Source organism: Elephas maximus, chromosome 3, assembly GCF_024166365.1.
Source record: "Elephas maximus indicus isolate mEleMax1 chromosome 3, mEleMax1 primary haplotype, whole genome shotgun sequence".
Taxonomy (NCBI): Eukaryota; Metazoa; Chordata; class Mammalia; order Proboscidea; family Elephantidae; genus Elephas; species Elephas maximus.
This window is the reverse complement of record NC_064821.1, coordinates 35,727,640-35,740,652: the sequence shown is the minus strand read 5'-3', so window position 1 is coordinate 35,740,652 and position 13,013 is coordinate 35,727,640. Positions and strand designations below refer to the sequence as shown.

The 13,013-nt window shown below is 42.3% G+C and overlaps 2 protein-coding genes across 4 annotated transcripts in view; both read right to left on the bottom strand.

Annotated features, from left to right (window-relative positions):
* The window catches only part of LOC126072300 (cytochrome P450 4F3-like), a 37,121-nt gene extending 37,052 nt beyond the window's left edge, over window positions 1-69 (bottom strand). The window contains exon 1 of one of the 3 annotated variants that reach the window (XM_049877237.1): window positions 6-69. The gene's annotated coding sequence lies outside the window, so the exon portion shown is untranslated. The remainder of the gene's footprint in view (window positions 1-5) is intronic. The other 2 variants (XM_049877239.1, XM_049877238.1) reach the window with 2 other exon arrangements.
* Window positions 70-91: 22 nt separating this feature from the next.
* The window catches only part of LOC126072303 (ultra-long-chain fatty acid omega-hydroxylase), a 97,673-nt gene continuing 84,751 nt past the window's right edge, over window positions 92-13,013 (bottom strand). Inside the window, exons 19-20 of the mRNA XM_049877263.1 lie at window positions 741-813; window positions 92-189 (exon numbers count right to left, since the gene is read on the bottom strand). Coding sequence (XP_049733220.1) covers window positions 787-813 — 27 coding nt within the window. The 3' untranslated portion in view covers window positions 92-189; window positions 741-786. The remainder of the gene's footprint in view (window positions 190-740; window positions 814-13,013) is intronic.

Here is a 13,013-nt window from a genome sequence, read left to right as displayed (position 1 = left end):
GGTACCTGCTCTCAGAGTGGCTTGTCTCCTTACAAACTCTTCTCCCCTCTCTCCTGGGGCTGCTTTGACCCTGGGCCAACCCTGAGCTGGAGGAGGCTATGGGAGGCTCTTCTGGGCCAGCCAATCCCCACAGGCCTGGCTGCCTCCTCCCTGCTGGCAGCCAGCCCAAGACCTGTGGGCGGACAAGGGCTTTCAGGGAGAGAAGCCAGTCAGGGCCACATATGTGAGAACTGGGACCTCAAGATCCAGAACCCCCTGCTCAAACCAGGGGCAAAGGTTAGTCTGACTCCAGGTTTACAGCCACCCTGGACCTTTCGAGCCAAGGGAGCAGCAGGTAAATGCTTGAACTTGAAGGTTCAGGGGCCAGTAAGCAAGACCAAGCCAAGTCTTTCCCCCAAAACATCTTCCGGGCCCCTCTCCACATGTGAGCCATGAGAATTGTGCACCCACTTCTTGGAGAAGGAATCTGAGGCTGGAAGACAGGAAGATGCTGGCCCAGGCCACCCAGCCTGGCAGAAATCCAGTCCTGACTCCTGCCAGCCCAGGAGGCAGCAGAAACAAAGACTTCAGACTTGCAGGGGATTATGGGGATCAGATTCTGGGAGAAAGGGCCCAGGGGGGACAGGACACCTGGAGGCTGTGCAGAGGAGGATGGCGAGGAGGACAGAGGGGCAGTAGGATGAGCCCAAGAGGGATCGTGCATGGACAAGTGTGCAGGGGGAAAGACAGAGTGGGGGTACCTTGGCCGAGTCTTCCTTCTGCCCATCCTTGCTTTGATTGCGCTGCTCATTCTCTGAGACTCCATCTTCCCACCTGGGAGATGAGGAATTAGATGAGGACCTTACAAGGGGGGCAGATCTTATTCAGATCCAGAAGTGTGCTGAGGGTGGTCTCAGCCCCTCTGAAGTCTCCCCACAGTCAGACTCTAGAATGAGGGCGAGTTTGAAAATGAGGTGGCTGAATGAGAGAATTGGAGCCAATGTTCCTCCTGTCACAGAATGTTAGGGAGACCTCCAAACCTCCCCCATCCCAGATTCCTTCCAGCCCTACTTGCTCTGGCTCCAGCTGACTGAACCTAGAGCCCTCAGCAAGTTGGAGTGCACCACCCTGAGTCACCTCCTTCTCTGCTGGGATGGATCTACCTGTCGCCAAGTGCCTCCAGGGAAGAGCCAGGGGCAAGGCCAGTGGTTCTTAAACCAGGGCAGTAGATGAGAGGCAGCAGGAATGGCCTGACTCATCTGGGGAGAAGCAGGATCAAAGAAGAGGAAACAGAGGTTCCGAGATGTCCAGTAGGCACCCAGTGAATTAATTAAATGTGACAGCGCCAGTGACTACGATGTATTATGAGCACATAGTAGGTACTCATGAAATGTCTGGGGAAGAAAAGGGATTTTGTAGGCATGAGCTCTCAGAACTTGATACTCAAAGCGTGGTCCTCAAACCACCAGCATCAGCGTTACCAGCAGTGTCTGAAACAAATGCAGAATTCTGGGCCAAGCCTCAGACTCACAAAACTGGATTCATGATGGCCACAAATTCTTTGTCACTCTCTCCCTCAGGAGGTCCCTGGGAGGCACAAACGGTCTGTGCTCGACTGATAACTGAAAGATTGGCAGTTCAAATCCACCCGAGGTGCTATGGAAGAAAGGCCTGCCAATCTGCTTCCATAAAAAATTACAGCCAAGAAAACTCTATGAAGCCACTAAATTGTACATGTAGAAATTGTCGAATTGGTGTATGTTCTGCTGTGCATAGTCTCAACGACAAAAAATAAAATGAAACAAGTTTTTTAAAAAAGGAATGAAGCACTGATACTACTACAGAGTGGATGAACCTCGAAAACATGCTGAGTGAAAGAAGGCAGACGAAAAAGGCCACGCATTGAATAATCCCATTTATATGAAATGTCCAGAATATGAAAATCCATTGAGACTGAAAGTAGATTAGTAGTTGCCAGGGGCTTGGGGGAAGGGCATGGGGAGTGACTGCTAATAGGTACATGGTTTCTTTTTGGAAATGTTCTGGAATTAGATAGTGGTGATGATTGGACAACATTGTGACTATACTAAAAAAAAAACAAATTATACATCTTAAAATGGTGAATTTTATGTTATATGAGTTTTATCTCAATAAAAAAAAATTACAAAAAAAAAAACTCTGTGGAGCAGTACCACTCCATAACACATGGGGTCGCCATAAGTCAGAATCAACTCAGTGGCAACAGTTTTACATATATATATATATAGTACTTCAGTAGTTTAGTTTCTTATCAAACAGTACACATATTGTATGATATTGGCTAACAACCCCATGACATGTCAACACTCTCCCTTCTCAACCCTGGGTTCCCTGTTACCAGCTTTTCTGTTCCCTCCTGCCTTCCAGTCCCTGCCCCAGGGCTAGTGCGTCCCTTTAGTCCTGTTTTGTTCCACAGGCCTGTTCAATCTTTGCCTGAAGGGTGAACCTCAGTAGTGACTTCATTACTGTCTGGGGGCCATACTCTCAACATTTCTCCAGTCCCTGTCAGGCCAGCAAGTCTGGTCTTTCTTTTTTTTTTTTTTAATTTATTTGCTGTGCCTTAGGTGAAAGTTTACAAATCTAGTCAGTCTCTCATACAAAAAGTAATACATAGCTTGCTGCATACTCCTGGCTGTTCTCCTCTTAATGAGACAGCACACTCCTCCTCTTCACCCTGTATTCCCCGTGTCCATTCAATCAGCTCCTGTCCCCCTCTTCTCATCTCACCACCAGACAGGAGTTGCCTACATATTCTCAAGTGCCTACTTGAGCCACAAAGCTCACTCCTCACCAGCATCGTTGTCTATCTTATAGTCCAGGCCAATCCCTGTCTGTAGAGTGGGCTTCAAGAATGGTTCCAATCTTGGGCTATCAAAGGGTCCGGGGACAATGACCATCAGGGTCCCTCCAGTCTCAATCAGACCACTAAGCCTGGTCTTTTTACAAGAATTTAAGATCTGCATCCCACTGTTCTCCTGCCCCCTCAGGGATTCTCTGTTGTGTTCCCTGTCAGGGCAGTCATTGGTGGTAGCTGGGCACCATCTAGTTCTTCCGATCTCAGGCTAATGTAGTCCCTGGTTTATGTGGCCTTTTCTGTCTCTTGGGCTCACCTTTACCATATGTCTTTGGTGTTCTTCATCCTCCTTTGCTCCAGGTAGGTTGATACCAATTTATTCATCTTAGTTGGCCACTTGCTGGCATTTAAGACCCCAGGCGCCACTCACCAAAGTGGGATGCAGAACATTTTCTTAATACATTTTGTTATGAAAATTGACCTAGATGTCCCCTGAAACCATGGTCCCCAAACCCCTTGTCCCTACTACTCAGGCCTTCCAAGCATTTGGTCGTATTCAGGAAACTTCTCTGCTTTTGGTTTAGTCCAGTTGTACTGACTAAGCCTGTGTTCTGTGTTTCCTTCCCTTCACCTAAAAAAATTTATCTCTACTATCTACTTAGCGAATATCCCTCTCCTTCCCTCTCCATCCTCGTAACCATCAAAGAATATTTTCTTCTGTGTTTAAACTATTTCTTGAGTTCTTATAATAGTGGTCTCACACAATATTTGTCCTTCTGCAATTGACCAATTTCAGTCAGCATAATGATTTCCAGATTCCCCCATGTTATGAAATGTTTCACACATTCATCCTTGTTCTTAATCTTTGTGTAATATTCCATTGTGTGAATATGCCATAATTTATCCATTCATCCTTTGATGGGCACCATGGTTGATGCCATCTTTTTACTACTGTAAACAGTGCTGCAATGAACATGGGTGTGCATACACCTGTTCGTGTGAAGGCTTTTATTTCTTTAGGGTATATTTCAAGAGTGGAATTGCGGGGTTGTATGGTAGTTCTATTTCTAGCTTTTTAAGGAAGCGCCAAATCGATTTCCAAAGTGGTTGTACCATTTGACATTCCCACCAGCAGTGGATAAGTGTTCCAGACTCTCCACAACCTCTCCAACATTTTTTATTTTGTGTTTTTTGGATTAATACCAGCCTTGTTGGGGTGAGATGGAATCTCATTGTAGTTTTGATTTGCATTTCTCTAATAGCTAATGACCATGACCATTTCCTCATGTATCTGTTAGCATCCTGAGTGTCTTCTTTGGTGAAGTGTCTGTTCATATCTTTTGCCCCTTTTTAATTTTTTGTTATTGAGTTTTTGCAGTATCATGTAGATTTTAGAGATAAGACGCTGATCGGAAACATTATAGCTAAAATCTTTTTCCCAATCTGTAGGTAATCTTTTTACTCTTTTGGTGAAGTCTTTGGATGAGCATAGGTGTTTGGATTTTAGGAGCTCCCAGTTATCTAATTTCTCTTCTGGTGTTTGTACATTGTTAGTAATGTTTTGTATACTGTTTATGCCATGTATTAGGGCTCCTAGTGTTATCCCTATTTTTTCTTCCATGATCTTTATCATTTTAGATTTTCTATTTAGGTCTTTGATCCATTTTGAGTTGGTTTTTGTGCATGGTGTGAGGTATGGGTCTTGTTTCATTTTTTTGTTGATAGATGTCCAGTTCTGTCAGCACCATTTGTTAAAGAGACTGTCTTTTCCCATTTAACAGACTTTGGGCCTTTGTCAAATATCAGCTGCTCATTTGTGGATGGATTTATGTCTGGATTCTCAATTCTGTTTCATTGGTCTATGTATCCGTTGTTGTACCAGTACCAGGCTGTTTTGACTACTGTGGCGGTATAATAGGTTCTAAAATCAGGTAGTGTGAGGCCTCCCACTTCGTTATTCTTTTTCAGTAATGCTTTACTTCTCCAGGGCCTCTTTTCCCTTCCACATGAAGTTGGTGATTTGTTTCTCCATCTCATTAAAAAACGTCACTGGTATTTGGATCAGGATTGCATTATATACATGGATTGCTCTGGGTAGAATAGACATTTTTACAATGTTGAGTATTCCTGGAAACCCTCATGGCTTAGTGGCTAAGTGCTATGGCTGCTAATCAAAAGGTCGGCAGTTTGAATCCGCCAGGTGCTCCTTGGAAACTCTATGGGGCAGTTCTACTCTGTCCTATAGGGTCCCTATGAGCCGGAATCGACTCAACAGCAGTGGGTTTATGTTTGTTTGTTTGTTTGTTTGTTTGTTTGTTTGTGGTTTTGAGTATTCCTATCCACGAGCAACGTACGTTTTTCCACTTATGTAGGTCTCTTTTGGTTTCTTGCAGTAGTGTCTTATAGTTTTCTTTGTACAGGTCTTTTACATCTCTGTTTAGATTATTCCTGAGTATTTTATCTTCTTAAGGGCTATTGTAAATTGTATTGATTTTGTGATTTCCTTTGTTGGTGTAGAGGAATCCAACTGATTTATGCATGTTTACCTTGTATCCTGATATTCTGCTAAACTCTTCTACCAGTTTCAGTAGTTTTCTTGAGGATTCTTTCTTTAGGTTTTTCTGTATATAAGATCATGTCATCTGCAAACAGAGATACCTTTACTTCTTCTTTGCCAATCTGGATGCCCTTTATTTCTTTATCTAGCCTAATTCCTCTGGCTAGGACCTCTAGCACAATGTTAAATAAAAGTGGTGATAAAAGGCATCCTTGTCTGGTTCCCATTCTCAAGGAGAATGCTTTCAGGCTCTCTCCATTTACGATGATGTTGGCTATCGACTTTGTATAAACGCCCTTTATAATGTCAAGGAATTTTCCTTCTATTCCTATTTCGCTGAGAGTTTTTGTCAAATGCCCTTTCTGCATCAATTGGTAAGATCATGTGGTTCTTGTCTTTTGTTTTATTTATGCAATGGATTACATTGATTGTTTTTCTAATGCTGAACCATCCTTGCATACCTGGGATGAATCCCACTTGGTTGTGGTGAATAATTTTTTTGATAAGTTGTTGAATTCTATTGGCTAGAATTTTGTTGAGGATTTTTGCATCTAAGTTCATGAGGGATATTGGTCTGTAATTTTCTTTTTTTATGGTGTCTTTACTTGGTTTTGGTATCAGCGTTATGCTGGCTTCATAGAATGAGTTTGGGAGTATTCCATCCTTTTCTACACTCTGAAATACCTTCAGTAGTAGTGGTGTTAACTCTTCTCTGAAGGTTTGAACTCTCCAGTGAAGCCTTCAGGGCCAGGTCTTTTCTTTGTTGGGAGTTTTTTGATTACCTTTTCAATCTCTTCTCTTGTTATGGGTTTATTTAGTTGTTCTACCTCTGTTTGTGTTCGTTTAGGTAGGTAGTGTGTTTCTGGAAATTTGTCCATTTCCTCTAGGTTTTCAAATTTGTAAAAGTACAATTTTTCATAGTATTCTGTTACGATTCTTTTAATTTCAGTTGGGTCTGTTATGATATCACCCATCTCATTTCTTATTCAGGTTATTTGCTTCATCTCCTGCTTTTCTTTCGTCAGCCTAGCCAATGGTTTATCGATTTTGTTAATCTTTTCAAAGAACCAGCTTTTGGTCTTCTTAACTCTTTCAATTTTTTTTTTGTTCTCTATCTCATTTAATTCTGCTCTAATTTTTATTATTTGCGTTCTTCTGATGCCTGAGGGTTTCTTTTGTTGCTCTCTTTCTATTTGCTCAAGTTGTAGGCATAATTATTTGATCTTGGCTCTTCTTTTTGGATGTGTGAGTTTATTGCTATAAATTGAGCTCTGAGCACTGTTTTAGCTGTGTCCCAAAGATTCTGATAGAAATTGTTTTCATTCTCATTGGATTCTATGAATTTCTTTATTCCATCCTTAATTGCTTCTATAATCCAATCGTTTTTGAGCAAAGTGTTCAGTTTCCATATGTTTGATTTCTTTTCTCTGATTTTTCTGTTACTGACTTCTAGTTTTATGGCTTTGTGGTCAGAGAAGATGCTTTGTAATATTTCAATGTTTTGGATTCTGTTAAGGCTTGCTTTATGGTCTAATACATGGTCTATTCTAGAGAATGTTCCATGTGTGTTGGAAAAGAAAATATACTTGGATGCTGTTGGGCGGGGTGTTTTGTATATGTCTATGAGGTCAAGTTGGTTGAGGCATTTAGCTCTTCCGTGTCTTTACTGAGCGTCTTTCTGGACGTTCTGTCCTTCACTGAAAGTGGTGTGTTGAAGTCTCCTATTAATGTGGAGCTGTCTATCTCACTTTTCAACACTGTTAGAGTTTGTTTTATGTATCTCGAAGCCCTGTCATTGGGTGCATAAATATTTAATATGGTTATATCCTCCTGGTATATTGTCCTTTTAATCAACACATAGTGTCCTTCCTTATCCTTTGTGGTAGATTTAAGTTTGAAGTCTGTTTTGTCAGAAATTAGTATAGCCACCCCTGCTGTTTTTTCATTGTTGTTTGTTTGATATATTTTTTTCCATCATTTGAGTTTGAGTTTGTTTGTGTCTTTAAGTCTAAAGGTGTGTCTCTTGTAGGCAGCATATAGACAGATCATATTTTCTTTATCCATTCTGCAACTCTCTGTCTCTTTATTGGTGCATTTAGTCCATTTACATTCAGCATGATTATAGATAGGTATGAGTTTAGTGCTGTCATTTTGATGTCTTTTTTTGTGTGTTGTTGACAGTTTCTTTTTTCCACTTAATTTTTTGTGTCAAGTAGCTTTTCTTTATAGATTGTCTCTTCCTCTTTTTCATTGTTGTTGATTTTGTTTTTGCTGAGTGTTTATGTTTTTCTTATATTAGATTTTGATGTGTAGGATTGTTAGTCTCATTTGTGGTTATGTTAATATTTACCCCTATTTTTCTGAGTTTAAACCTAACTTTTAACTCCCTATATCACCTTGATTTCCTCTCCATGTGAAAGATCTATGACTATTTTATTTAGTCCCTCTTTATTGATTTACTGCTGTCATCTTTTACACAATGACATTGCTGATTCCCTGTTTTTAGTGGGGTTTTTTTGTGTGTGTGTGATTTCCCTGTCTGGGTTGATATCTGATTGCTCTGTCCTGTGTTCTAGTGTTGGGTTGATATCTGATATTATTGATTTTCTAACCAGAGAATTCCCTTTACTATTTCTTGCAATTTTTTGTTTGGTTTTGCAAAGTCCCGAAACTTCTGTTCATCTGGAAGTGTCCTAATTTCATTTTCATATTTGAGAGACAGTATTGCTGGATATATGATTCTTGGCTGGCACTTTTTCTCCTTCAATGCTTTATATATGTCATCCCATTGCCTTCTTGCCTGCATGGTTTCTGCCGAGTAGTCCGAGCTTATTCTTATTGACTCTCCTTTGTAGGTGACTTTTCGTTTATCCCTAGCCGCTCTTAAAATTTTCTCTTTATCTTTGGTCTTGGCAAGTTTGATTATAATATGTCTTGGTGACTTTCTTTTGGGATCTACCTTGTCTGGGGTTTGATGAGCATATTGGATAGATATCCTCGCATCCTTCATGATGTCAGGAACATTTTCTGCCAACAAATCTTCAACAATTCTCTCTGTATTTTCTGTTATCCCTCCCTGTTCTGGTACTCCAATCACTCATAGGTTATTTCTCTTGATACAGTCCCATATGATTCTTAGGGTTTCTTCAAAAATTTTTTTAATTCTTTTATCTGATTTTTCTTCAAATATATTGTTGCCAAGTGTTTTACCTTCAATCTCGCTAATTCTGACTTCAATTTCCTCAACTTTCCTCTGCTGACTTTCTACTGAGTTGTCTAATTCTGAAATTTTATCGTTAATCTTCTGAATTTCTGATTGCTGTCTCTCTTGGATTCTTGCAGCCTATTAAATTTTTTGTTATGTTCTAGAATAATCTTCTTGATTTCCTTGACTGCTTTATCTGTGTGCTCCTTGGCTTGTTCTGCATTTTGCCTGATCTCCTTCCTGATGTCTTGAAGAGTCCTGTATGTTAATCATTTGTGTTATACATCTGGTAATTCCAGGAATGTATCTTTGTCCAGAAGATTCCTTGATTCTTTGTTTTGGGAGTTTGTTGAAGCAATCAGAGTCTCCTTCTTATGTGATTTGATAGTGACTGTTGTCTCTGAACCATCTGTAAGTTATTGTATTAATTTATTTTATGTTTGCTCAATGTGTTCTAGTTTCTTGTTTTGTTTTGTTTATATATACCCAAATAGGGTGCCAGAGTGAGCTAACTTGATTATTGGAGCCTTTGAAGCACTAATGTCCTGTCACCAGATGGCTAGAACTGCTACCAGGTATATAAGCCTAGGATTCACTATTCTTGTATAGATTCAGCCCAGGTGTTCAGGTAGTCGGTCACCTAGTGTGCGGTGCAGGCTCTCGCCTACGATCTTAGAGGCACAATGGTGATTGATGTATGCACAGGTTTCTGGTAGAAGTAGGGGGACACACTCTGAGGAATGCAGGGGGCTGACAACCTTCCCCCAAGTGTCTGTGAGGAAGGCAAGTCCCTGTTCTCTATAGTGCTCTGGTGGGTGGGCTCTGCAGTCATACCATAGGCACCCAGTGCTTTTAACTGTAAGGACTGGTAGGCACCACTTACGCTTGGACCCCTGTCACAGGTGGCTAGGTAGTGTGAGTGAGCCATCAGTCCTCAGGCCCCTGCTGTGGGTAGGTGAGGGCTCTGTTTAATAGGCACAGTGGTATCAAACATCAGAAACGGCCCCTTCACCACACAGCTGAAACAGTTACTGTCAGACCTCAAACAGATTTGCCCTTGCAATATAACCGCCAGATCCTATCTGCTATAATGTGGCCACCTGGATCCATGCAAGTGTGAAAGACAGTCTGTGGACTACTTGTGCCTGGACTGGAGCCACTTCTGCTCTGAGTTTCCAGATTACAGGAGTCAGCAGAGTATTTTTCCCCATTTGTTAATTTGTTCCTTTTCCAAGGCCAACAGAATGGCTCAGAAAGCACAGCAGAACCTATATCAGGCCCAGGGAAATCAACTATTAATGAAGCTGGCTGGGGCAGAGGGAGGAGGGACCAGATAAATAGGAGAGAGTTCTTTCAAAAGGAGGAGCTATTAGATCCAAACGGTAAATTAGACAAAATCACTTATCTTGTGCTGAGAGCACTGTTTTATCTCATATTCTGGAGGCGTGTGTAGATTATGTGCTCTGGCTCAGTCCCTGCCGCGGTCATGTCAGGGGGTCAGGACTGCGCCACTTTGCTTGCCTTCTTTCGCTGAAGGAGCTGCTTCCTAAATGCCACTGCCAGCCCCTTTGTGGTCACGCCAGGGGATCAGGGATGTGCTTCTTTACTTGCCTTCTTTTGCTGAAGCAGCCATATCCCTGAACACTACCACCAGCCCTGCCACTGTTGCGCCAGGGAGTCAGGGCTGAGGTGCTCCGCCAACTCAGCAACTCCTTGTTGCTTCTGCACTGTCTCTCCCTCTGCCATCACTCAGTCCAATTTCTTAACTTTGCCTTTGATGCTCAACATTCCTAGCTTGTCATATATATAATTGATTCACTTGTTTTTTCGGGTCTTTGTTGTAAGAGGACCACCAGAAGCATCTGACTACTCTGCCATTTGGCCTGCCTTCTGGTCTTTCTTTTTGAGTTACAATTTTGTTCTTCATTTTTCTCCAGCTCTGTCCGGGACCTTCTAATGTGACCCCCACCAGAGCAGTCAATGGAGGTAGCTGGGCACTACCTAGTTTTACTGGACACAGTCTGGTGGAGGCCATGGTAGAGATGGTCCATTCATCCTTTGGACTAATCTTTCCCTTGTATCTTTAGTTTTATCCATTCTTCCTTGCTCCTGAAGGGGTGAGACCAGTGGAGTATCATAGATGGCCGCTCACAGGCTTTTAAGACCCCAGGTGCTACTCACTGAAGTAGAATGCAGAACATTTTCCCTATAAACTATGTTATGCCAATTGAGCTAGATGTTCCCCGAGTCCCCACAGCCAATGGCAATAGTTTTTTGTTTGTTTTTGTTTCCATCAAGAGATGAAGTTTATTCCCCCCCCCCCCTTGGACATGAGCTGGCCTGTGACTGCTTAACCAATAGGATTTGGTGGAAGTGGTGCCACATCAGTCAGTTACGGGCCTTGAAGAGAGTTGGCAGATTCCACTTCACCTCCCTTCGAGGGTTTGTTCTTGAGACACTTCCCCTCACAACCCAGCCACCGTGGTAGAAGGAAGCCCAAGCCACACTGAGAGGCTTCGTGGAGTACTCTGATCAACAGCTGCTGATGTCCCAGCTAGTATCACCTGCCAGCCAGGTGAGGGAGCTGCTTTGAATGTTCCAGCCCAGTTGAGCCTCCAGATGACTACAGCCTGGACAAGATCAAGGAGTGCAGAAGAACCATCCTCCTGGGCCCAGTCCACACAGAGAATCATCAAAGATAATAAAATGGTTGGTGTTTTAAAACACTAAATTTTTTTTTTTTTTTTTTGGTAAAAATACACACAACAAAAAATACACCATTTCAACAATTTCTCCACACACAATTCAGTGGCATTGATTATACTCTGTTGTCAATTTGATCCCACATAGATAATTCTTTAAAGGAGCACAATGCTCACTGCAGACATGTTGTTGTTTTAGGTGCCGTTGAGTTGGTTCCAACTCATAGTGACCCTATGTACTACAAGAACGAAACACTGCCCGGTCATGAGCTATGCTCACAATTGTTGTTATGTTTGAGCCCATTGTTGCAGCCACTATGTCAATCCATCTCGTTGAGGATCTTCCTCTTTTTTGCTGATCCTCTACTTTACCACGCATGATGTCCCTCTCCAGGGACTGATCCCTCCTGATAACATGTCCAAAGCAGGTGGGACAAAGGCTCATCATACTTGTTTCTAAGGACCATTTTGGCTGTACTTCTTCCAAGATAGATATCTTTGTTCTTTTGGCAGTCCATGGTATATTCAGTATTTTTCACCAACACCGTAATTCAAAGGCATCAATTCTTTGATCTTCTTATTCACTGCAGAGCTTTTACATGCATATGAGGCAACAGAAAACACCATGCCTTCCTTGGAGAACCAGTCAAGGTGATAAAATGTGGCCCAACATTCAAGCTAGTTGCAGGTATTGAAAATTCCTTCATCAGGATCAAGAACCCAAACCCCAGCACACCATGGCAAGGGCAAGGTGCCTGGGCTGGGGCTCCAGCCTCCTCAATCAGGTAGCAGAAGGAGAGAAGGGAGGCCATGTGGGAGGTGGAGACTTTCCTGTCTGAGCCCAAGGAGGCTGGAACCTCCTCAAGGGTTTCTTATCAGTCAAGAAACGTCTGAACCGCCACCAAATCACACATGTCTGAATCATGGAGTATTCCCCAGGAAGTGTTGGAGAGAAGAGGTTCACACGTGGGAAACTAAGGCTGGCTCTTCTCCAGGGGCTGTGCTCCCCACACACACACCCAGAGTGGGGCAGTGGGCATGTGTGTCCAAACAGCCATGGTCATGGCTCTGTGAGTGATCAGCCTCAGGCACAGCCCGGCACCCCTCTGAGCCTCAGTCTTCTCCTCTGTAAAATGGGTGGTAAAACTTCATAGAGGGTTGCAAGGCAGACAGTGCAGGTAAAAGTCCATTTCCAAGTGACATGTGATGAATTACATCTATATATAAAACTTATGAGTGTGTGTGTGTGTCCGTGTGCACACACTTGTATATGCATTTAAAAAAGATCCAGAAGAATCCACATGGCACAACTGGAATTTGGGGAAGTAGAATTGGAGTAAAGGCCCTTTTAACTTTTTACATGTCTCTATGGCTTTGTTTTTCACATCAAGTATAATTTTTATCATTAAAATGTAACTTTAAACCAGTGCACCACTGTTCATTGTAGCATTTTTCATAAAAACCTAAAGGTGGAAACCATCAAAATGTCCGTTGACAGATGAATGGATAAATACAATGTGGTCTATACACACAATGGAATATTACTCAGCCATAAAATAAGTGATGTCCTGATGCATACCACAACACGGATGAACCTTGAAAACATCGTGCTGAGTGAGAGAAGTCAGTCACAAAAGGATGAATATGGTATGATCTCACTTACGTGATATAGGCAAATGGATAGAAACCCAAGTTTATTAGCTGTTACCAAGAGTGGGAGGGAGGGAGAAAGGGGGA